Genomic DNA, 27,612 nt, shown 5'->3' on the forward strand with positions numbered 1-27,612 from the left:
GGTTTACCGGCGTTTAAGTCTGGTTTACCAAATACAACTATGATTTTATTGATAAGACTTCGGGTTGTGACGTGGATGGAATTAAATATTGTAACAAAACAAAACAAAAATTCGAGCAAATTTTTCTTAAGATAGCGGCTCGAAATCGAACAAATCCTTATAAATACCTCAACCCAAATGGCATTAAGGATTTTATCGATCAAGGGCATTCTTGATGCAAAAAATATAAATATTTTGTCTTATTCAAATTTTACTTCAGAGACTTTGAACGGAATCGTAAAATTATTTCCATCAATTTGGTTTTGGTTTGTATATTAAATTTAGTACATTGGTGTGTTTCGTATACATTGGTTTAGAACAATTTCCTAAGGGTTTCAAAAAGAATTAAAATTAATTAAATTAAAATTGATTAAAAATTGAATTATTGAATTAAAATTGATTAAAAGTTGAATTAATTAAAGAACAATTCTATGGACACTCAAAATCTTGAAATGATTGATACATTAAGACATCTTAAAATGATCAACAACTGATTTAATTATTCTATCAAAACCATAATCAGAAACCGTAAATCTGAAGTTTTACAACGTACACAAAACGTTTACAATATTGATAAGATCTCAAAGAGCTTACCCAACAAAACACATGTGTCTACTCTCATAGGATTAGGTACGAAATACGCAACAATCATTGATACAATAACAATCAACCTGTGATAAGATACTGATAAGAGCAATAACAAGCTGATCAGTCACTGTCAGACGTCGAGTGTCCAAATGTGCTGATAAAGAGATAAGACGAGTCTGAGGTAACGTGGTTTACACATGCAATTGGAACTTTAAGGGAGGATTAAGTGGGTAGTATGTTAATGGATATAGTGTATCTTAACATAGGTATTCAAAATCTTAGGGTAAAGCGAATGAAAATTGTGATTTTCAAACCTTTTCAGTACGATGATATTGCAAAGTCCTCTGATTTAACGTTTGAGGAAATTCTCTAAAATACCCAAAAACCCAAACAAAAACGATTACTACTCTAATGTTAAATTTCCCTTAACACTGTTAAGCACGATGATAATTATTCTTAACTGTACCACACACTTAACTGTTCTTAACTGTTAACTGTGGTTACCACGAATGGACTACTAATTCTAGTGTAAAAAACATGTTTCGATATAAATTTGATTTTTTTTTCACTGAGATCGACTAAATATTTATATCTAATCTTAGCATGAATATCACTGTATGTTTTACTATTTGGTTATATACCGTGGGTTACTTAATAAGGGGGAGGGGGCAGTAATAAAAAAAAAAACGTTTGTTTTGGTCACAATTCCATTGGTTGAAGCAGTTAAACAAGAAATATGAAAGTACTGCATACTGAAACTGAACAGGAACTTATTTTTAAAATGTTTTAGCCAACCCAAAACCCCTATGAGGGCCATAATCTTCGAAATCGATTAACGTTGAAGAGCATGGTTCACTATACACTCATGCTTCTTCATGCTGATAGTTTTTATAGTCACTTGCATCGCAAATTTTCCACCCGTTAGTCAGGTGTACTGCCTTCCCCGATTGATGGTAAAGCCCATGCAACGAGGGTGCAATTATTGTTCATTGCACTGTTGGTCGTCTACTTGAGAATTATCCTTTGGAAACAAATCGAGCAGTGTTTGAACCAAAGTGCAAGCAAACGCGCGTAAAGGTGTGTGATAGTTCCAACTTCTGGTAGAGTAGGCTGAATCAAAGTAAAGTTTCAAATCATTTGTGTACGTTATCTGTATGATAAGTTTAGCAGTGTAATTTAAACAAACCCGTATTCAGGAGAAGGACTCAAATTCTGTGTTTTCCCTCAATGAAAACCAAATAGATTTTGCCAAAGAGATTTAATTTGTCTACTTTACAAATAAATTCGAATACTTCCTCATCCAGATCGAGACACAACGTCGAAAGTGCCCTACCCTACTACTAAAACGTGCTGCTACCCTAACTTCGACTTCGGTGCAAAAGAATTCGAAAGACAGATTCGATTACCGACACATCCACAAAATTCAAGGGTGTTGTAGTTTTTGTGCATGAAAATCATCAAAATACCACTCTCGTTGTAAAACCCACAGATTTCAAATCAGCTTCATCTTATTCCCATGTAAAACACACGATTCCCTGCTCCCGTGTTACTCCACCCACTCCAAAGCTATAAAAGTTTGTAGGTCACGTGGTGAGCATAGAAAGGTGTTGAAGCAGAAACATCCCCACAAACGCATCCCTTTGATCAACCATAACGTGCGAACCACTGGGCAGAGCGTGACGATTATGAAGGCTTATTTCGCTCGTTGCAAACCTCTGTGGCTATTAGGGGACAGAAGATGTGGAAGCTCCTTGGGCGGCTTAAGGTTAGCAGGAAGTTGAGAACATTTGCGTTTAAAATATACAGTGGAGGGTTGATATGGATGTACACGAAGGCAAAGAAATTAATTTGGAAAAAGTCCAAAACTATTGAAAAATAGATTTTTTCAAACTAAAATAATTTATATAGGAAGGGGGAATGTAAAACGAAATCTTCAAGTAAAAATTGACATTTCAATAAACAGCATGGTTATGATAGTCATATATACAAGTATACAATGCTTAGTCATCAAGTACAAGTAAATTACCCCGTTGAAGCAAACTGCTTCCTTAGTAAATCTTCAGTTGATTTTAAATTCTTTAAAGTTTTGTTCCGAAACAAGTTTGCATCTTAAGATTTATTGTGTAACTCATGGCTAATACAATATATGCACATTATGTTAAATGAGATGTTAGGTACTCAAAACTCTTAATAAACTAGACCAGGACTACGAAAGTATACCCCATACACAGTAAACAACTAAATGATATGCAGCAAACCTACATGGTATGCGAATATCCAACAGCTATATTTATCCAATAATATTCGTAAATTGTTCAATGTTAGTGAATAAAAAAATCCAAATCTAGCTTTAACCATGATGCTAAACCGTTGGAAGCGTACATGCAACTCGTTACAACCCTATGAACTCAGATGCACTACACAGATACACTACAAACATTGTTTACATTTCGAAACCTCACAAGTTGCCCGTACCGATCACAAACGATCGTTATCGAACAATACTTCCTTGAGCAAACAATCAACTAATAAGAGAAACTATCGTGCCCGGGGGAACAAGAGCGAAAAACAATAATCCACAAGGCTTTGTTCTCCGCATAGAGGCGCCCCTATCGCTGATCACAACGAGATACAGGAAACAGCCTCTCGGTTGTGGTAATTAAACTGAGGCTACTCGATATCGATGTTCTCTGTTGTCTTTGTGCTCGACGCTCGAGTGTTGGGTCCTCAGAAGGCAGCAGACGACGCGGAGGATGTGGTTTTGGAGGGTACTCGAGGCGAGTGGATCGGTTCGGTGTTAAATTGTATTGTGGCCTATTGTTTCGAGTCTTTTGAACGTATTGGCAAACTGTCGTTGACGAAATAGTCGCTCAAGTGGTATCAGGTTGGGAAGCGTGATCAACTGGAAAAAGTATGGGTGAAATTCCGTCACTTTGTTTTTTTACATGCTCAATGCAATTGAAAGAACGGTCAGGAATATCATGCTAAAATTAAGCAACTTCTAAATAAATTAATATTGCGATCTAATAAAATTACTAATTGGTCTTCAGAAAGTGATCTGGTCTTATGATTAAAGTAAATTTTTTTGCACAGCTTACAACAATGTTATACTAAAAACTAGAAGTATTTAGTCGACATGAAGCTCTTTAGCGTTACCTGGTACGAAACACGCGCCAAAACAATCCTCAGACAACGCGATGAGAAGTCTACCTGTAGTATCTACAGTTAATGAAATGTATCTTGACCACACACACGCATAAAGTCATTTACTTTTTACATTGTTTTGCATTAACCTAATCGAACATAACGACTGACAATTGACTCTCAAATATTTTATTATCTATAATCTAACTTATAAGCTATAAACCTCTGTTATATCCATGCCATGTTGTCTTTCATAACCTACACATATTTTGAACAATTAGTATTATTATTGATTAAACAACTGGTTGCTTAAACACTGGGCTTTAAAATGATTAGTCATGGAAGAACGTTATATAAGTCGTAAACACAGTTTTTATAGAAAATAATCATTTTTGGAATCCGGAAATTAGACTTTTTTATACAAGAGTCTCAGAACTATTGCATCAGTCATAGAATATGTCTATCCCTAAAAATAATAATCTGAATTAATTAGACACATATATTACAAGTATACCTAAAATATTCAACTTTAAAGTCTATGATTCCTTTTTACTTTACAAAGTTAGCTGGACGGATAAAAATGCATGAACCCAAGAAAGGTAAATTTAGTTACACCTTTAACACAACTCAAAATGTACAACAATACAATGCCCTGGATACAATCGCGAAATCCAAGATCCCACAGGCCCTTATGCAAGATCCCGTTTCCCCCTTCATGCACCTCATTGCCCCCATCGCGTTCCCGCATCCCCCAAAGATTTAATTACCGAAAAATCAGTTGGCGAGAAAACAATCACATCGGCAGTGAATCATTGTCAAGCGGACAAATCGAGTGCTTCTCCGCCGATTCCTCTAATTGTGCCGCTTTGTCAGGATAAACTTCCCGGATAAGGATCCGGGAGTAAATCAAAACACGGTCCCTAAACACGGATTTTCCGATTTAATTGGGGTGTAAATGTTAAATGGGCGAACTTTGCGTGCTGTGAAGTGGCAAATGGTGCTTTGTAAGTGTCGCCGTGGAATTTGTTTGCTGAGTGTAGCTTTTGTAGGAAATGTGTTGAATAGGAAATTTAAAGGTTCAGTGGAAATTGGCTCAATGGCTTTTAAATTGGAAAAAACTATAAAACTAAACGTAAAACAGTATAACAATTTATTTGTAATCTTTTCCTTTCTCTTGTTATCGTAATCAAAGATGAGAGCAGAACTCGTAAAATTAACCTTAGATTAAGAGAGAAGCACTTAGCTAGACTCAGTGCACTCAAACGTCTCCAATATTCTTCAACTTTACAAAAGGATGGGAAGTATAATTTCACTATCCAAAGTCAATAGTCTGGAGAAACAATCGATTATCTTTTGTATGGAATCATACATGAAACATGTCCTCCCTTAGATAGTATGTATCTTTATTGTTTTTAGCAATATAGGGCCTATGTACTACTTACCCATACGTCTCTTCGGTACTAGCTTTGATAACTGTAAACAAAGCTTATTTTCTTTCGTCAATTTCCCTTTGTATAATTTTTTTTTAGATAAACAACATATGCTATTTAAGACGTATTTAGCTGTCAGTTTCCTGGGCTGCTATTTTATATTATCAGACCAACAATTTCACGGTGAATAAAACAAAAAGTACACATAGAAACCATTTTAGATTTTTGTCACAAAAAGGTATATTTCTAAGCATTACCAATAAAGCATCCAATTATCTCTAGTGAAGTCAAGATTCTCGACCTGCATTTCTAATGAAAAACAACCTCGATATTTTCTCCTCCCCTCCAAACCAACTAAGAACATTCACCTAACCACAAATTGCAGCAAGGAAGCAATGATTTAGGGTGCAAAAATAGCCGAACTGGGGCGAGGTATGCGATATTAAGACAACGCGGGGAGAAAAACGCGTCTGAAATTTCATTAACGTCATTTTAAGGTAAATTTATACATTGTAATTTCCACGGGATGCGCTTAAGAGTCTCAACTTGAGTACAGTCTGGCTCAAAACCTTGTTGAACACGCTTTACTGTCCGGACTGTAATAACATTGTTAGTTGAAGTAAATTTAGTGAATTGGAGGGGTTTCAGGGAGTTAAATGGTTGCCAGTCGAAGGGTAAAAGTTGGATTTAAAATAGGACAATTTTTTTGTTTGTTGGACCTTTTGAACGTATCACAAATGTACAATTTCTCTTTCCTTTAATTAGAAAATAATACGGTGTTGGTCTGTATTAAATCGCTATTTTTGTTTCTTAATTGTTGGATTACAATTCTAAAATATAAATGTAAAATAATATACAAATACACAAATATTTATTTGTTCTTAATTATAATAGCAAATGAAAATAAATATATTTAATTTTATATACAGAAAACGTCAACGGTCTAGTATAAATTCTCTTTCAGAAGCTACACATAGACTCGACAAAATCGATAAACCAACGAAACGAATAATCACAAATATTCATAACTGATGACTAGCGTTCAGCCGGAGAATAACAAATGCAATATGTTTAAGGGCGGTTTGTCGGCAAACTCCCCCAAGAAAACTCCCCTCTTAGCGCGTTTTAAGTAACTACCCTCCCCCGCTTTACGTCTTAAGCCCGCGCGGGGGAGCATCTATCACAAACTTGCGAATATAAGACCACCTACAACGGTACAACATTTTAATAACCCTTTCAAGTTGGAATTAAGCGGTGACATAACCTGAACGTGTAATTGTTAATTATTAAATGTAAATTTATGTGCCTCCCTCTCAGATTTGGGTGTTGCAAGTTTTGAACATCTGGAGTTGTCGAGTAGGAGTATAATGCGTGAAGATCAGTCTTTCAATGAGTTTACATACAGATAAAAAATTTCACCTATTTCACAATACTCTTATAAAAACTAGCTTGATTGTACAAAATGAGCAATAAATTTGATGAACTATACACTATTTCCAACAATGCACCTTTTATGAAACTAACGAACACTTTGGAAACAACCATTGCCACGGCAGTAATGCATTATAGATATTTCATCACTAGGGCCTAAAGTGACTCTTTTTGACCCAAGGGTTAAAAAGACACTTTTTGTCCGTGTGGTGAACTATATTTTTCGTCATACTGCATCATTAATTAACAAACTAACCTAGAAAACGAAATAGTTTTATTGTAAAGATACCTCTCAAAACGGCCTCCAGCTTGTTTTCAATACTACTAATACAAATAAGCAGCAACTTAGTAATGATTCAATCATTTCATCTATTACGATTCTGTTACAGTACATTATACCATCGATAGGTCGAGCGATCGACAACTACCTTAGCAACACCTTACCTAATAAATCAATCGATAAATAATTTCGATTAATACGATTGCCACAATCGAAACTTACAACTGTTTGCAACGACTGAGTTTTACTTCCTAGAGACTAAAAATGATTTTAATACCCTAGAGAGTAAAAATTCTACTTTTAGACCCGCAACGTATGCAGTAAAACGGCTGTTTTTGTTGCAGTATGACGAAAAATTGTTTTACGTAGGGTTGAATTTGTAGGGACGTGGTCAACTCCTCTGTTTGTAGTTCAAGACACCCGGTTGGTCCTGGAACTGTAAGTTCAAATCCCAATAATCACCGATGACTTTGTGAATTATGATTCCACCAAGGGAAAACAGTTCTTACAAACGAGGTAAACTGTCTTTCCAACACTCTCGTATGCATCTTCCTTGAAAGAAACCTATAACATTCACCTTTCAACACCAAACTAAACTCACCAGCAAATAATATCTAATTAAACATTTCTATATATTCCCCTCGTAAAACATCAGCCTCACCATAGCCGTCTCCCTGGTTGACATTTACGCTATAATTACAGGGTGTGACACACGTAAACATCGCCACTCTTGTTTAATGCATTGCCGGTGTCACATCAATCATTAAATAACCGTGGCAATTTGAGTTCTGGGTAATTTTTGTAAATGGACTCATCATTTCGTTAAGTGACTTTTCCACTGGCTGTTAGCAAAATTATATTTTCGAAGAATTATTTTTGGCGGTAACTGTGCACATTTCGCCGTATTTAGTTTACCGTATTTTATTAGTTTTAAGCTGTAAAAACTATTGTATTATTAGTTGGGAAAAAGTGTTTTTATTAGATTGACTTACATTTTAAGGACATCCATAAATGAAATAATTACTAGTTTAAAAACAGTTTAAATAAATGTTGTTTAAATAAAAATCGATTGGTGTAGATTTCAAATTCGTTTACCCATTTTATTACATATTCTTATTTAACGTTCCAACAACAATCTACCCGAAATTGCATACAACAAGGCTAAGTAATTGAGACAATTTCTATTTAAATTTGTATGTCTAGGATTTGAGTAGTTTATAAACTGTATAAAAAATATTAATCATCAACTTACTCATCCAACCTCGTTCTACACTACGTTTTATACGGTAAAACTATAACCGGAACGATATACGTACTAAACAAACAGAAAATTTGTATTTGAATTACTCTTCTCTATTTGTACCTGACCGATTGCACACTAATATAGGATCTAAAATCAACAAACCGTCAATTTTTTTTATCCTTCAAAGTCAGACTCTCAATTTCAAGTTACCTAATAACAAGGGTGGTAAACGAACAGCTGTTGTCCGCGACATCAAAGATCGCCCGCGCCGCAGGGAGTGGAATAGTGAAATGGATACGGGATGTTAAAAGGTGCTGAGATCTGGGGATATGGACATGTTAATCCCACCTCAGAATGTCCAAACTGGGGACAAAGGCACACGTGGGCCAGTGGTACATGGAATGTGACCCTTGAGATCCGTGATAGTGATCCTGGGGTGTAAACAATCTCACTCGGTGGAGGTAGGGGATGACCAGAAGTACCGAAGTGGGATATAGTGTTCAAGATGTTTGATTTGTTTGTAGTGATGAGTTGGTAAATTGTTGTCGTTCGAAAAGTGAACCCAGCTATCCTTAATTATTGGGATAAAAATGGATATAGAACCAGCTGATTCTTCGTTCAAAATATTTAGTCGGTTTAGGGGAAGAAATATATCTCCCCTACTTGACCTTTAACATTAAAATAATAATAACTAACAGTAAATAAATAACAGTAGTTAAAAATAATAACTCAACAGCTGACTAAGCAATATAGGCCTACATTAAATGGAAAGTGGTGGGAGAATTTCCCCTTAAACCACCCACATATTGTGAACTAGTCAACAAATCAATAAAATAATTTTTTCAACATTCATCTGATAATCTTCACATTATGATATGCATCCTGAGTGACGTATTTATCTAATGTAATGTTAAAATGAGAAACATTTACCTCTTTTGGTGTTTAAAAGAAGTCATAATTGATTACTAGAATAACCTTGGAAGAAGGTCGAACTGACAATAACAATGTCTGGAAGAAAAATTATTAAAAATTGTAATAATTAAACTTAAAAACGTGAAATATTCTTAAGATTTCATAATGAAAAATGGAAACAAATAAGCCGGCATTTACTGTAAAGCATCTGCAACCTATATTAACAAACAAATTAAAAACATTCTTACTCCGGGGAAAATGAAGACGGTTACTAAATAAGAGAGGAATTAAAATTAGAAACACTCGACATCGTCTTGGAGATCTCGGGAAGAAAATTAAAAACGTAAACGAACATTCTTGGTAATTAAAAACTTATTAATTTAAGGAAACAAGGGAAGTTTGTCATAACTGATTTTGTTTCCGTTGAACCCTTTTGGAGGCGTCAATTAAATCCTTTGAATAAAACAGGTGTATTTTCTGGGGGAACGGGAAACTTTGGTTTCATTAAATCCGCTAAGCAGTGTTACGGGGATCTTAATGTGGCGAATCCGAGGACCAGGAAGGCGAATTAACGACTTGGAGAAAGTTTTAACAACTGTCTTTGTATATTGTAAATCTACTGTCTCTCGTGATGACAAGACAACTTTGTATCAAGTCTAATATATTTTTGGAGTTTTTGCTTATTTATTTAAACCTAATTCAAACCTTATTCCCAAACTGTTTCTTAAGCCCTACTTGCCAAATGATTAAGTTGAGTTCCTAACCATACGACTTACTTTCTCGACTCGCTAACCTTCTAGAAGTTAGGAAAGCACTTATTTATCAAGTTATAAGTTTATTCGATTATTTAAATTAAATACACAGTCTGAAATGTATTATTAAATCCAAATTTGGTTGAGATGTAATCTAATCCTGTATATCTACAACAGTACGTGTAAGCATACAAAAGTATCATATCTACCACACAACACTATTACCGAGCAATTCTCGCCTTCAAACAATGCACACAGCTGTTAAACGTATCAACACAACACCGACCGCAAATCGCAAATTAATCGGCGCATTTTGCGATCTCACGTAAACCCCAAACATAAAAGCTAAATGCACAAACAGCGGGTAATACACGCAAAACACCAGAGACATTGAATAAAACTCGGACAAATTGAAAGCAATTAACGGGGAATCGTAAAAAAACAGAAAGAGTTGACGAGGCGCGACAGTTGGACGAGGGAGTGTAAATGGAAAATGTTAGAATCAACAACTCGACACCTCTGACCACGGCTTTGTAAATTTGCCCACTTCATTGTTTCCACTGTTGACGCTTTCCAGTTTAAATGGGAGAAAATGGGGAGCGTCAACATAGAAAAATAATCTCGCACGCGGCCTCATTGTTTTGGTAATTAGGTATAATACGAGGGATTTCGGTCAATTAATATATTCAATTTGTTTCATCTGGAGACCATTAATTAAGATGGGACAGATTAACAGCTTTCTCTTCACGTTTCTTTGTGGTTCCAGATAAATTACCGGTAAAGTATTCTGTGTAAATTATTCGAAAAAAAACTGTCATCAATATTCTGCAAATTTAAATTATTATAAAACTTTCTTTTGTGTTATTTCAAGTATTCGTCGAATCTACTAATTTGATCCTAAACTGATGATTCTTTCGTTAGGAATATAACTTGTTTGAGTCACGTCAATTATTAGTAACAATCATTTAACCTATGCACATTTTGAAGTACGATTCTCTCGATAAGAGTATTAATAAATACGTGTTTATACGATAAATTTAGAAGTGACGAGAGCAATGATTTTGTTTTGAATTTTATTCAATTTGAAACCTGTGAAAATTCACTGAAACAATTTTGGAACGTAAAATATCTATAAACATCGAATACAAGAGTGAAATAGCTACAGCCATAGACTAACCAACACAAGAGGGTGTTTTATCTACAGCTTATTTTTGGTAACAAATAGTCTAGGAATGACAACCTCACATCGTGTTTATGCTTTACTTCCTGAGACGTCTTACTGTTTATTTCAACCCCTGCCCCAGCCCTCTAAGGGTAGTCTGGTCTATAACACCCCGTCTCAAACCGTCTAGACTTTTCTAGTGCCCGATGATGGACACATTGCCGGCCCCTCTCAAAAACTACTCAGTGTTTTAAATATTTTTGGATTTATGGACTCGAGATATGCACGTCCCCGGCAGGAGTCTTGGAGTGCGCGCTCGCGTCTGGTTGTATTTTTTGTTGTCAAGTGTAAAAATGGATTCTATTAATTTGTAGAAGTGATCTGGGAATTTTTAGCTTGGGTTTGGTTGGTTGGTAAATTATTTGAAACTGAAAGGGAAGAGAGTAGGTGGCTGATATTAAGTTTACATAATTAATAGAGGTCGATTAATTGAGATTTCTGACAAAATGTGTGAAATTATCTTTCTTTGGTCAAGTTTCATTGCATTTGGACCAGTCGAATGGTGATCCCCTCATAGCATGTTTAGTTTAGTTATTGTTTGTTTATGTGTTTGACGATCATATGCTGTCAACAGACTTCTCTTTGACATCCCCATCTTTAGTGAAGACAAGGATACAATCGTGGAATATATTGTCCTATAAAATAAACTTGAAGACACAATCTATTTCTATTAGATGACCTCATAAAGCCAAAAAAGCCCCGGGACAATGTTCACATAAATCTTTCAGCGTCGAAACATCCCCCGCCGGGAGATAGACCCCAGAACAGCCCCTTTGCAAAATCACGCCTTTTATTTCCCTCCTTGACAGATCGGAAAAGAAGAAAAATGTATCCGAAGTTGAAATATGGCGCGAGAATATATTAGAACATGTGTTGAACAGAGATAAGGCATCCATCACGCCAACTACATAAATCAGAGCAGAGGCAGATGTCAAAATCAGGTGCATTTTTCGCAAACCCCTCCCCCGAAACTCCAAAACTCAAAACGGAGTTGGTGGCCCTGGGGGCGATTTCCTAATTAACACTTACGATTACTTATTCAAAATTTAATTACTGCATTTCTCGTTGTAAGATTTCGCCGCAGGAGCTGCCCGATCAGAAGTTGGGTCTAAGTCAGGATTGTTTTAATTAACTCCTAATTCTATTTATCTTTCACCTTGATTCCCGGTCTTGAAAGGATTGCTTTAAGGGAGCAACTTTGTGAAATTGAATTTATTTGTGGTTAAGTAAAACCCTTCTTGATCGTAGTTTGGTTTTCTGAAGATTTATTTAATTATTTATACCATTAAACAGTATTATTTGTGTATCATATGTTGTTTTAAGCTGGAAAAAGCAATTTATTTCTAAACTATTAATCTTTTCACTTACTTAGATCTACTGACTATTTAACCAGAACTAAAGACCAAAAACCAAAGACCAAACTATTGTCAGTGAAATACCTAACCTTAACCACTCAGATTCCAACATTAGTAAACTACCATCACCATAGTTAGTGTCCTTACCATAGTTACCATAACCATCATTTAGTGTCATTGTATATGAATCATTAGAATCCACACTTCCTACAATTGAAATACAAATTCCATAAAACCTATTTAGAAAACAAACATAATCCCAAAATCTTTCCATTCGCAATTTTTAAATACCATAACCGAAACACTGCTGCTCAGTAGGTGTCCGCTTCGCAACGCTATGTAAGGCTACAGGGTGGTAGAGGGCGAAGGGTAGTTTTTAATCACTTTAATAAGTATCGGTCTCCAGGCAACCAAGTGAATGAGTCAGTCGATCGATGTCGGCTGTGACACACATACTGTTCAACTGTTGTTATTGTTATTGTTGCTGTTTATTGTTCATTGTTGACTCGCTGCAACTGTGGCCCATCAACAATCAACAGTTGATTCAGCCTGTTTGATTTCACCTTTGCGCTTTTGCTGTCCGTAATTGTGAGAGTTTGGGGTGGGTTAGATGTGGGAGTGTTCTAGTTTCTTCTAGTTTTTTCACACCAGCTCGTAATTGATGATAAATTAATGCAATTGATACGATGGGTTGAAAATAGTAATTACGTATTTGATAACATAACCATATATAGTACAGTAATATTCACCTGCACATACAAGTATTCCCACAAATATGTAATTAAATGTTTGACTCCATAAGTAAATTGAAATATCAATATCAAAATAATTTCCAAAGTCAGTAATCGCATTCAGCTTATCACAAATTCCCAACAAGTAGGTCTTGAAGATTCGAAATGCCCCGTTTTTCAAGCACACCATCACAAAGGAACCTCTTTTATGAAAACTATAAAAATTTATCTTTGAACAAACGAGTAATAGACAATGAGTTGCAGAGGGCGAACGGAACATAAGACTCTGAAGCCCCGCCTGTAAATCAAACTAATAACATTCTCAAACTTTTCCTCCTTTATGAAACGCAATAATTAATTCACCGCTCTATGTGTGCCGCTGTTTCTTTTTAATTTTACGACTTCAGACGTTTTCATTATTCGAAGCGCGCATAAAGAACACCGGTCTTCGGCGGATAAGTTTTTAATAAAAGTGGCCGTTACGGTTAACGTAGGGCATTCCGCCGAAAATACGACTGGAGAACATTGCTGGTGCGAGTGGTGAAGAGGGTGTAATTTGTAACATGATGACCTCTAATGGTTTCATTTTCTTTAAAAAAAAAAAAAAAAAAAAAAAAAATTACCCTGGAATGTTACAATTGAAAAACCAAAGATAGGGTTTCTTGTGGTAACTGGTCTCTAGATTCAAATTTCCATCTTCTAGTCGCAATTTGTGTAAAAAAGAATTTTGCAAAAATAATAGTCAGAACGAAGATACTTCAAAAATTGGTAAAACAAATTCAATTCCCAATAATTTCTGAAGCAGTCTAGAGATAACAGTATACTATAGAATGCAATATTTCTTTAGACGCAACCAAGCAATCCCAAAATTACAGACGAATATTAAATAAACCCACAAAGAAGACATAAAAGAAGTTTCGAAAACAAAAAGCGTCGCTATCGCAGGCTCTGAAATTGATTCGTCTAATCCTCGCGAAGGATTACACGTTCAGAAGAAAAGTGGAAACCAAACATCCGCGCAATATGACGGACTTATCGTTCTGTAGGGGAGCACAATGCCAGATAAGAATGGAAATTAATACAAAACATTCTGTTTGGCCAAGGGATGAACCGGGGATTGAGACATAGACGCGGTCTTGTATTATTTTTATATCCCATTGGATTAGTGTCAAAAAGCGAAACACCCGGTGACAGTCCATTCGACCCTCGGAGGGTAGTAAATCGAAAAACGCTTTCAAATTCGATTTCTGTAAATACACTAAAAATGAATGGGAGCTTTTAATAGCGATCGGCCGGTGTTGGGTTCGGGAAGGGTTGGACCCTCGACATACGATACTGGCAAGACGTGTACACAATGTAACTGTGCGTGTGTGTGCGTGTGCGTGTGTGGGGCGACTACTGCTACTACTGCGGTGCTTGATTGTGATCCTCAGGCTACGAAGGTTACTTGGGATAAACTATTGATCAGTAACAGTGCACAAGTGTGTATAGTAGACGTATTGCAGCTCAGGTGGAGTTTAAATACAAAACTTCTAAAATTTTACACAAAGAGTCGAAATTGAGTAAAACGCAAATCAGGATACAATTAAAATATATGATATGTATATATCTCGGTAGACAACATTCTAGGGAAACCTTTCCAGGGAATCAAAGATAAATTTAATTAGTTTTTATATGTATTTATAAATGGGAAATCATTTTAGTCGTAACTTCTTTCAGAAAATTCCATATAAGTTGCAGTTTTTGAAAATGCACATATAGTTTGTCAATAGTGGATACCTTTTAACAATCACTAATCTTATACAAAAGTCCATAGAATCAATTTAATTAAAAGGAATTATGTGAGACAAAAGGGTTGACCTACCCCAGGACGATTTTAAAACCAAAGAAGCGGTACATTACGCTACCCCAGTAACACTCGCAACTATCAACCGTGCGAACTCCGGCAAACCCCTGAGTCATTGCTAGTCCATCAAGTAACATGACCTCGCCCAAAAACTCTCCCTTGGCCCCCGAGCGGCAATGAGGCCGAAAACCCCGATACGCAGTTACCCCATAAAAAACACAATCATTTTTTCAATCGGTCGGGTGATATGTTGTTTTTATTTAAGGGCGCTGGATGACATCTGGCTTTTACTGGGGATCTGGTTGTTTTCACCCCAGGCTCCCCCCTCTGATTTTGGGTCTTGTAGATAAGGCACCACGCGCCACCCGCCAGTTTATCATAGTCGACCTATTTTTGGACGGAGCTTTGTCGAGTATTTGTTACGAGAAATGGGAAAACGACAGAGATTGTAGATAGGGGTGGGTTAAATGGCGTGAAAAGTGAGGGATGAAATGGTGTAAGTTGACGAAATGTCGTGGAACGAAACGTGGCAAATTTTGTGAGTAATAGTAAGTATTGGGTTTTCAGTTAAGTTATATGGTAATAAAAACCCTTTTGAAAATGATAAAACATGTTTTAAGATACTAGTAAATTTCCAGAACAGAATTAGTTGATTTTGAATGCAGTTTCTGTTGGATAATAATCCAGACGTGATTAACGTCATAATGTCCATAAAATTATGAAAATGTTTATCTGAAGCTGATATTTTAGTGATTAAAAACAGTGCAACAAAATTTATTCATCTAACTTTTTCATTTTTTTCAAAATTAGATAGCTTAATTCCACCTTAGCTAAAACTAAAACTACAAATATAATTTTACACCTTTATATCAAGTGGTTGCAATTGATTGAGATTCCCTCGACATAAATAAGGAGAGATACCGGTGAAGACGAGCGAGTATTGGAAGGAAAGACGTAAGTCTCTACACTAAGCCTAAATGAGTCCAAAGTCCAATCTTCACCGCTATATTTTAGTGTGGACAGTGATAGTGAGGTAGGGTCAAGATATTGGACTGGACTGAGGTCATAAAATATAACATGGGGAGGGGTGTCTGTCTGTCTGTCTGTTTGACTTATGACCTGGAGATTGGTCCGTCAGAGCTGCCGGAACAAGACATCATCCTTGGTGAATTATTTTTTCCCACTGTGATAAAAAAAAGATTATTAGATTGTCTGTAGATGTTAAAAATGTTTATTTTGCCATAATGTTCAAATGCTAGTGAAAACGTTATCGACTTACAGTTCATAGTCAAAAATGTTTAATTTTTTTAAATAAATGTTATACAATTGTGGAACGTAATGAAGAAATTAAGGTTATACTAATTAATTGTAATGATAATAATGTTAGAAGCGGTTAATAATATGCCATTTAGTAATTAAGTTTCAAAAGGCCTATATGCTTATGCAAACTTTACCTAGTTACAATTCAGCATAAAAAAATGTAATGTATTATTAACGGAATTCTATCTACGAACAACTGTGTTAGCTTTTGATTACTAAAACATAGATTTGCATCAATGATTTCCAAAAATAATTATATGTTCATAAATAGAAGCTGGGTGCATAATTTGTGTAATATTTTAAAATCTTTGAATTCTTCATATTAACGTTCAATTAAATTAATTTTGTTACACATACATACTAAATAAATAAGTAGGTTATATACCTTTTAAATACAACAATAACTACCTTTTCTTATTTGAAACAAAGATTTTCACATTTGCATCAAAATAACTTTTCCACAAACGAGGTGTTCGGTTTTGAAAACTGGTGGAAGGGGGGAACATCTGAAGGTGTATACCTTCAATCACCAAAGCACACATGGTAATCTGCCCAATCTTACGCCCTCCACGTTCCAATTTGATGACACTTCAACTCCCCCCCCCCCCGGCGAAACCTAGGGGTGTACAACCCTTCCTGTGTTACTATAACCCTCATATGACGTGTCACGCAATAACAGCTGAGTTGTCGGTTCAAATTATTACAAAGTTGTGACCAAGTTTTTTTTAGTAGAAATTTAAATGAAGTTGATGAGTCAAATGTGTGAAAGGATGATAAAATTATGAGTAAATATAGGTTATTTTGTTGTTTTGTGTTGGGGATCTTTGTGAAAGGTTTTTCGCGTAATGAATAAACATTAAAACACTATGACTGCTAGCTTCCAATACGTGAAGCACAGTATAGGTCAAATAATTACAAGGTTATGAAGCAGTTTTTTTAGAGGTTAGAAAGTTAAGAGAACTAAAATTGTATTGATGACATAAAAGGTGAGGAGTACAAAGAGTAAAAGATGACATGTTTTTTGGTCAATAAAGATAGTTTGGTTGTTTAGTGTAAAACATTTCGATGACAAATTTGTCTGGATAACCGAATGGTTAAAGTGTTCAACTTAAAACACGTTCGCTGCTACGGACGTTCCGGAACGTCAGCCAGGCCACGGCGCCAGGAGCTAAGAACGTTCCAGAACGTCACCGTTCATTGTTGTTTAACGTTGCTATGAATAAGCCAGCACGTCACATGCGTTCTATATTTCTTTGCAGCTCGTGGGGACGTACTTTTCTGACAATAAAAAATATAGTTTCCCAAATCACCACCAGGGTCGTTTGGAACAGGGCTTTGTTTTACCTCTTTCCTGCTAGATAGCGACACTACTTGAACGACTGTAACCTCGGTAGTGCTGGTATCTATCAGAATCACTTAGTACTATATCCAAAACCAGTTTTATTGCAGGACATTGCCATCCAGTATAACTACTGTTGTTTTTATTCTAATTCAGTGTATCGGTGGCAATGTCACGCAGCGGCCGAGCGTTAGTTCAGCAACTGGCGCCGTCCCGGCATCTAGCGCTCAGCAGCGAACGTGTTTTAAAAACGAAAGGATTCAAAACTAGAGAAATTCTGCACCCCAATGCCCTTTCGTCATTGGACTATTAATAATGGTAATATTAAACTTGGAGTAAAATTTTAATAAAAACGTCAGACTGTTAAGGGGTCATTGTTTGAACAGACCCTTCACAAAGTCTTAAAATTGCCAAAAGCGTAGATAAAAAACCCAATTCTGTTACATTTCGTACAAAAGTCAATAATATTATTCTATACCTGATAGTTTTTATCAAGCACTGAAAAGAGGGATACAGGCAAGAGTTAATTAATGTTTAAAATAGGTGTAAATTAGTAAAACATTTTGAAGATATTTTAAATTAAAAACCTACGCTATTCGCTAAAACACCCCATATGCCGAAAGAAATATTTTTTAAATCGCATTCGTTCCTGTCTAATTACTTTTTTACCACCACTGATTTTATTAGAGACTAAATCATAATGAAAAACAAGCACCATACCAATAAAAGATTGTTTTCATTGCTAATAAAAGTCTGAGGAATCCGCCTGATTAAAAAGCAATTTTTGTTTCATCCGTCCTTATATCGGGAAAATATCTGGCAGGCCACCCTTCGAGTACATACCTTTGTTTACATGATTTGAATTACTGGGGGCGAAAAGGAGGATTTATATTCTTCTCGACGAGTTTGAATTGAAATTAGGAAATGGGAATGGAATACAAAAATGAAGATGCGAGTTTCAAGGAATCACTTCCAATAGGGAAAATTAAATAGGTAATTCATATTTATAAAATATTTATCAGTTTATTATACCTAAACTCTAAGCTAAAGGAATTAATTCATCGCTTAAGTAGAGTGTAGAATATTGGGCTTTAGAATACTGTATGACAATATCCAACTACACTAGTCGACGTTTCGGATGAGGAATACAAATCCATCTTCAGGCCAAGCTACAATTCAACTTATAGTTAGATATGTAACGCCAATTAATTGTTGGTGGTATATAATAATACTAGCAGAGTATCCGTCCTTCGTACGGGGTTGGCATATAAGTTTAAAATGCTTATCGCAGTTATACTCAAGCTTTGCGTTTGCAATGGGGGAAGACAAATTTTGATAACATTCCCTTCTTAAAATTGGCGGTATAATGATGGTATTACACATCTACCATAGCCATAATGTTCTACCACTTCACCTAAGCAATAAAAAAGAAAAATTATTTAGAATTCACAAAAAATCACAAATTATTCATGACATTAAAAACATAAACATAACTGTAAACAATCCTACTTTGACATAAATGCAAAAATAATTATAGTGCTGCACCCTGTTGGTAAATCTTATAGCTTTTTAATGCTTTTGTATATCATAGAACCAACTTTTTTTAGTTGAAACAGCTGACTAAATTATTTTTCCCTTTAAATATGAATACTCATAAGGCTAACATGGGGAGCTACAGAGCCTCTGGGGCGGAGCCCGAAAGGATTTTTGAGATAAGAATATGCCTATATGTTAATCGGGAATGTGAGCTATCATCATGCCAAATTTCAGCCCAATCCGTCCAGTGGCTTGTGCGTGATTGAACTTCAAACAAACAAACAAACAAACTTTCACATTTATAATATTAGTAAGATCACCTTATATAAAATAGTTTATATAATAAGTCAATTTTTAACTAAAAATGCATTCCTATCACACGATGAACCTAACATGATAGACGGATTAAAATTAATTGTGATTCTGTATATTTTTACTTTGCAGCCAAATAACTTCAAAATAAGAAACTCAGCAAAATGGTTCATCCTTGAGAATTGCACTTTTAAAAGGACGGATCAAATTGCCCAGGGAGGAAGGGAATAAAAAAAGGATAATGATATAAGAGAATGGAAATATTAGCAGAAGAAACGGCTGCTGGCCTGGGGCGGTGGCAGAATCACTCAGGGGTGTAAATAACACAAGAGGGTCGGGGCACTACTCTAAACTCAAAACGGAACTGTTTGAGATTTGATTTCTGTGTCTTTTTTTATTGGGTCTACAGCATTTACCTCCCCAATTTCATGATCTCTTGATTCCTCTCTGAAGCACCAGTTATGTCTCTGTTTGTGATTTAGTTGTCCATCAACGTTTTGTCATGGGTAATAAGTCTGAAAAAGTTTAGGTTGGGATTAACTTGCAATGTACAATTAAAACATACATTGACTTATCCTTATATAAATCCCAAAGTCCCCATGAACTTTTGAGAAAACTATAAGTCACACCCCCATAAACCATATACTTAAAATGTTCGTCATGACGAAAAACCTTTCTCAAAACTATCCACTATTTCATAAATCACCCTTTAAGGTCGTAATTCCTTTCTAAAGGGAACTTTTCATATACCTAATGTTAAATACCCCAGCTGTACTTATTTGTTAGTCATTCTTTAACTGTATTCTGTTTTGTTTACTTCAGCTTAACTTAACCAATCAATATTTTTATTAATACTTATAAAGTCAAACGGGCTGAAGCCCGAGGGTAACAGCTAGTTTTAATATTGATAGTTTAATAGCTTCATAAAGTGGTGGGAAATATTTCACCTAAACATTTTCAAACTGGTTGGAAGCAAATTTAACAAAGATTGGGTTCTTAATCGTCAAATCAACCAATAAAATCCCTCATAAATTTTGATATTTGAAAAAATCGGTTCAACAAAAGGTAACACATGGATTGAAATAATTATATTAAGATATGTTACATAACTCATATGTACGTGGTACAAAAAACGGTGGAAACTTATACTGTAACCTCACAATTACTCCCATCTCGTACTTTAAAATATCCCCATTTCAACTCGCCCATCTTATAACATCCGATTGTTGTTGCTGTCTAACAACAACAACGCAGGTTGAGGCTAAACAGGACAATGATCACGATGACTGCAGGCCGTTGAAAGCCTGTTTATTGGTTGATACAAACAAACATCTCGTTATTAACCAATAACACCATCTGTTTAAACACTACTTTTACAGCCCACTTTTATTGCCCCGCTTGTTTCTGTTATCAAGCATCTTGCCTGCTCTTGTCCGGGGTTATTGGTGTTTCTGGAATATCAGGAGTTTAAATTGGTGTGCTTGGTTTCCTTCCATATAAGTTTATTTTTTTCGGTTGAACAGTATAGTATTTGATATGTGCATTTAGTTACAACACGACGTTGTATTTATTTTATAATGTAAATAGAGATTAAATTAAATACCGATTTCTTTTGTCACGATCAATTTAAAAAATTCCAATCTGACATAACACAGGGAAATATGCTGAGTCTAGGATTAAAATATATTTCTTAGTATATCCCATTTTTTTACTGTGCATTTTTTCCTGAGCATCAGGAAAAGTGCCTGCCACAACAAAACGTTGAATACGTTAAAACAAATAAATGAGTATAATATTTTGCAATTAAAATATACTAATACAATGATAAGTATTTACTTTTTGGGTGAATATTTCCCACATGTTTGCTGACATCTTAATATATTAAAACAATTGCCAAATCAAGCCGCTTTAATGTCACACAACACCTCAGTTCGGGTTTATGAATAATATTCTGTTACTTTTACATAAATAATTTCAGAATATATTGAAATCCCCATGGCCCCCACAAGGGTGGGGCTGGTGCAACTCTGGTCACAGGGCCCGGGCCCTTAGGGGGCCCGGGCCTACCCGTTTTTTTAAATTTTTTCCCCATTGAAGATCACTTTACAGCAGATCATAAATTGAAGATAAAAAATAATATATTTTACAAAAAACAAAGTTAAATAATTTAAAATGTATTAATTCTAGATTCTAGGCTAGTTTATATTAAAATACTATAGGTGCGTAGGTGCGTATGTACTATACAACAGCAGAACAGCCAGCTCGGGCCCCAGTGGCCGGCCCCATAACCTCCCGCCAGGCGCCTAGCCACTCCTGAAATCCCTTAAGGATCACCAAATATTTCTCAATGTTCACTTAAAGAAGAAATCCTGTTCAAAACTTCAAACTTGTGATTCAAATGTGGAATAATATAGTCTGGGAGATTTTACAGCAATTTAGTCTTTTGCAGCTAAAAGACTAAATTAGAATTTACATATGTTAATTTTATAAAAGCAAATACAAATATTTGCAAATCACAAAATACGAATTCATCCCTTCAATAATTTACTTACAACATTAACAAGTATTGGTTGTACTTGGTATTGAATCCATCAATTTTCTGTCATAATGTCTGTGCCGTGAGAACACAACACTTGATTAAACTTATCAAACATCCAGAAGTAACCGCTGCCCATTGTAGTCCTATCAACGTCGAAACTAAATTATTGAGAGGGAGACACAACAGGGGCGCCCGACCACTCAAAAACCATTCGGTGTTCGTATCGGCGCTACACAGCTACTCTCGGATTTATTTTATTGCTTGAAAATCGTTTTATGTGCCCGATTACAGCCCTGAATGGCCATAACATCTTAAACCTTTTGTTCCATTCGGAGATGTACAAATCCAGCTGGAATGTTTCTGAGAGTGAAGTTTCTTGTTGAGGTCGGGGTTTATCTGCTTTAAACGACAAGCAAATTCTTATTTGAATCGCGAAATCAATGTCACAATTTCACTTGGTGGCTAATTGTTGTGGTTTTTACGTATATATGTGTTACTATGTGTCACTGCTCTTTTGGAACTTGTTTTACGGAACGGTTGAAACCATGACTCTTCATCATGCTTAAACTTAAGAATTCGTTTTTCCAAAGTTAATGAGTTTAACTGATAAACACCTATTTTAAGTCCAAGTCATAAACTGCTGACTTAAAAAATAAAAAAATAAATCCATTAAAAAACACAAATAACCAACGTAGAGATTAAATAAACAATGCACTCTTACAAAGGTTACACTATCTATTGGAAAACGCGGAATGAATTCACAAATTTTGTTAGATGTTTATAGGATCCCCCCTACCACACATCAAACCACTGTACGATTAATTGTTGATAGAGCTTGAAGTATTTTAAGATCCGTAATATTATTTGGAGTTAAACAATATATTGATTTACAAAAAAAATCACCTTTCTTCAACCTTGAATCCACGGGTTACAAACCAAAACAATAGTTTCCTGTCTTTTAAAAACTGTGTTTTACCAATTGTCGCGCCTTTTCTTTACACATAACTCATCAGCGAAGTTCACTTGTTCATTATTTTAGACAAAAAATGTGTCGCGCGACGAAGCGTGGCCAATGGCGACTATACGTGGCCAATATTGTCACCTATAATTGGGCGTGGAGACAATGGGAAGGATGTAACGGCTGTGACTATCGCCGGTCCGGTTTTGTGGCAAGAAATTATGATTTCCTCTGCCACGGATTTTGAAGTGATTTACATGGTTTGGCCAGTTGAATAGTTTTTGCTGTAGGAGTTGTAAAACAAAGATCGGAAGGAATGTTGAAGTACACGAATTTAAGCACTGTCGATGATTTTAAAACACAGGTTGCAAGGGGATTGGAAAATTTCCTACATCGAACGTACGAATTATTATTATTTTGTTTATATTTAATTTTAAAGTTTTTCCACGCCCTCTATCCAAACCAATCCATTTCTTTTCCAATCACCCGTCATGATTTCTTACAGCTTCAGCCTTTGTCAAATGAATATTCTTCATGATCTTTTCATATCATGGCTGTTTTTTCATCAGCCAAGGATTAGCCTATTCTCTACTCTACCTTCTTAAAGTTCACCTCCAAATTCCATCGATTATTATCATAATTTACTTTGAACGTTTCCCCTATTTTACTCTAGCTTTTTACTCAATTTTATTTTAGATCCGATTTCCACTTATTAGTGTATTCTGACTAGTCTTTCTTTTCCAAATACAAAGTTTTCACCCTTGGTGTTTCTTCCATTCTTCTACAATTATCTCAAAAATTTGTCTAACTAAAGTTGGTTCATCTTCCTTATAGCTTTTATTTAGACATTTCAGAAACGCCCACTCTCCATTTCTTCTTGGAGTCCTTCCTCTGCTTCCTACCTTTCCTCCTCACATTCCCAATTCTTCCCTTTGGCCCCCCGTTTAACGTCAGTAACTCTCTACCATTGCTCAGTTCCAGGCCGGGACGACCTCCCAAGAGAGCATCCATCGGTCTCAGCTTGGCGGCTTCCCACCTGTCCCATCAGCTGAAGAAACACCGCCTTGAGAACGGGGACTACCCTGGCTACGAGAACGGCCATCTTTCTGGTGAGTTGGTCTATTTATATCTAAAATTCTCTAGAATGATCAATGTTGGCAACAAAAAGCTTGTAAATGGTAACACAAGAAATGATTGGAAGGTCCAGAAAATTTGGTTGGGCTGATGATTTTAGAGTACTTAAAAGTGATAAAAGTATCACTTCGAGCTTGGTTGATAACCTCACTGATATTAAATAAGTGATGGAGAAATGGAATTTTTATGAAATCAACCTCCAGCTACATCATGAGGTATTTTTTTTGAAACACCATCAACCAATGTTCCAAACGGTCAGGTACTCTTTGGACACTTGTATGGTAGGATTGAAAAGTATCGTCTATCGCTTTATTTGCCACTGCTGAGCATCTGAGTGGTTATAATGTTCGCAAAATGAAAAGTTAAGGTCACCAAAAACATTTCGATAAAAGCAAGAAGATAATGCCAATGGTTTGAAACTGGACCTGGTTTAAGATGTTTATCTTGAACCCAGCAGAATTACCTAGATTGTTTTTTGCGAGGTAAAGAAGTGCTGGTCTTAGCCAATAAGAAAGAATAACAAGGCATCATACAAAAATACAACAATCATCATCAAATCATATTCGGGTTAAAAGTATTTGCATCATAATCCTCTTCAGCGTTATCGATCAAGCACAATTGTCTAAATATTTTCATACTTTTGACAAATTAAATCAATTCAGACGGTGCCGATCGAGGTATTTCTACACCAGGGTTTATATTCCTCGCCAAGTAGGGAAGGGAAACAAATGACGGCAAAATAAGTAGCCTGTGGATTTTTCCCATGCAGAGGACCCGCCGTTGTCACCACATCGTTTGTCAACGGCGCGTGTTCTGAATACCCCCCCCCCCCCAGGGTCGTGCCGCCCCCTCGCCCTAAGGCATTCTTATCGGAAAGTCACCAAGTTTTCAAAATACCTGCACCACCCTTTGTTGCTATAACTGCGCTTGCTATATCCGCGATCCAACGACTTGGAGATTTTCCCTTGCACGTGGCTGTGAGTTGGATTTCACAAAGATTTGAAAAGGTTAAAAGGTTTTAAGTTGGTATGTTATAATGGCTGATTTCAAACTAAACTTTTTCAAGAATGGATAACCACCGTTACTACCAAAAACCATAGGGCAAACTAATCATCGGTGAATAGTTTTGGTTGGGCAATGATTGACATTTTTTAATTTAATGTCCCTTTTATGAACGTTTTTCTTTTCATTAAAAAACCCCCTTTGACTTCAGTGAATTAAGGTCTAAATCCAAATCACAACCTATGTTATATGTAGAAGTTAGATCAAGAAAAGCAAATGGCTAAACAATTTGAAAACATCGAATAATATGTTTTGGAATCAACTTTAGAAAGTCCCAAAATCAATGGAACCAGCCATTATTGTTTTGTTGGTCATGAAACTTTATCTTAAAAACGAAAATCCCTTTACACCCCAAAAACCTCATATTATTTCACACTACCTGAAAAAGATACAGCATGTTCCTTATGTCACTTGTACTAGTAACGCACTAGATTTTAAGAAAATAATTACACTTTTAAAAATTATTTTAAAAGCATACGAAACACGATTTCACTGCTCATTTCATTCCTTTAATTTGGGAAATATCCCATTTTCGAGTATAAAATACTCAAGACACAATTGTTTTACCGATGAATTGTCTTAAGTAACATCATCATATCCACACACATATTTGAAGCAATCTTACAACCTTGTACAACCTTGTAAGATTGCTTCAAATATGTGTGTGGATATGATGATGTTACTTAAGACAATTCATCGGTAAAACAATTGTGTCTTGAGTATTTTATACTCGAAAATGGGATATTTCCCAGATTAAAGGAATGAAATGAGCAGTGAAATCGTGTTTCGTATGCTTATAAAATGATTTTTAAAAGTGTAATTATTTTCTTTGTAAGATTGCTTCAAATATGTGTGTGGATATGATGATGATTGTTGTTGTATGTTATTTACAACGACATCCGGGTAGAAAGAAAATTGTTACAACTCGGGAATTAATCCCCGAAACGGGGTATAACTCATTAGGTATTACAGGGATGGAATGGGAGAATGGTTTCGTAGTTGATTCCTAAAACACCGAGTTGAGTAGGTACTCAACCTAATGTGTTACCCCGTTTCGGGGATTAATTCCCGAGTTGTAACAATTTTCTTTCTACCCGGATGTCGTTGTAAATAACACACAGCTTAGGCCTAGTTATAAGCTCGCTCAATGTTTTTTAGTTTCCCACCTTTCCTACTATTCATTACCTTTCCCCTATCTCATTCCATCCCTGTGCATGAAATATCCCATTTCAGGGATAAAGTCCCCGCTTGTAACAGTTTTGTTTTTGATGAGTGGTCGCTGATAGCGGCCCAATCAATAGCCACTATTGACTCTGTTGACGGCCCAGACAGCTACACAGGTAGAGCATTGTTAATTCCCGCAGCGGGCGACAAGTGAGTAAACAATATGAATGGGGAAGTAAACAATTACAACTGGTGTTTACCTTGGGGGCGTGTCACCAGCACTAATGACTTTACAAGTAGTCGCTGTAAGAAGTAATGTTTGAGTGTTGGCTCTTCGTTGCTGGTAGTTGCAAGAATTAGTAAAAACAAATAGGGCACGTTATTTAATAACTCTAAGAGTAATTGTCGAATTTTTAGAATGTTGACTCATCATATAAGTGAATTGGAGAAGTGATGTTTTAAATAATGTGACAGTATAGTGTAGGGGATTTCTTTAAAATGTTCTTCAAAAGGCCACAAATCTCTGAAAATAAAATCTACGTGTTGAATTTATTATTTTACATGATAAGTTTGGAGGATTATAGTCAATTCAAACCCCTATGGAAAGCAGAATGTAATATTCACTTACTCTAAAATTAGATTGTAGATAGAAGCATTTCACAAAGGTTAAGCCAATTAAGAAGATTGTCTTGACTTGAAACCTCTCCAGTTTAATTGACTGCAGTCAATTACGTGTTAAGTGTATTGAAATTATTCCAGATTAAAATCCATACGTGTTGTAATCGTTTTAATTATGAACAAAGTATTCCCTTTTGATGAAATGAACATGGCATATAGACATTTTCCTCAAGTACTGAGTGTTAGGTTGAAATCTGCTTAGTAAAATCGCTCCTTAAAACCTTAAACATAAATTTAAAAAGATATAATAATCTTTTCTTAAATTTATATAAATTTGGAAGTAAAATCTTTGGTAAAATCCTGAAATCCGAGTTCTGTACCCATAATGGCTTTCAGTTCTGAAATGTTGGCAAAATTGCAATTTTCAATCTGCTTTTTATAATCGTCCCTAAACAAGAAAATTGTCACACCGATTTTGAGGATAAGAATCACTCGTTACTTAAATTTTGAGTAAAGTCTTAAGCTTCGGATTTTGTAGCCACGGGATGAGCTTAAAAGCTCAAAAAAATTTTTAAGCTACTTGCTTAAAATGTAGTTTTGTATGAAAGCTACGACTGCACAAAATCTGTACGGATAAGAATACTTGTCTTTACTTGA

The 27,612-nt window shown here is 35.6% G+C and overlaps 1 protein-coding gene across 9 annotated transcripts in view; it reads left to right on the plus strand.

Moving 5' to 3' along the window:
- Positions 1–27,612, plus strand: part of LOC128986728 (dachshund homolog 2-like) — a 193,443-nt gene that overhangs the window by 42,326 nt on the left and 123,505 nt on the right. For 6 of the 9 annotated variants that reach the window (XM_054407225.1, XM_054407229.1, XM_054407226.1 and 3 more), the window contains one exon: positions 23,953–24,086. In XM_054407225.1, the coding sequence (XP_054263200.1) occupies positions 23,953–24,086 (134 nt within the window). The remainder of the gene's footprint in view (positions 1–23,952; positions 24,087–27,612) is intronic. The other 3 variants (XM_054407227.1, XM_054407228.1, XM_054407232.1) reach the window with 1 other exon arrangement.

The sequence above is a fragment of the Macrosteles quadrilineatus genome, unplaced genomic scaffold (genome assembly GCF_028750875.1).
Source record: "Macrosteles quadrilineatus isolate MER2022 unplaced genomic scaffold, UCM_ALF_1.0 Scaffold_2__2_contigs__length_208266976, whole genome shotgun sequence".
Taxonomy (NCBI): Eukaryota; Metazoa; Arthropoda; class Insecta; order Hemiptera; family Cicadellidae; genus Macrosteles; species Macrosteles quadrilineatus.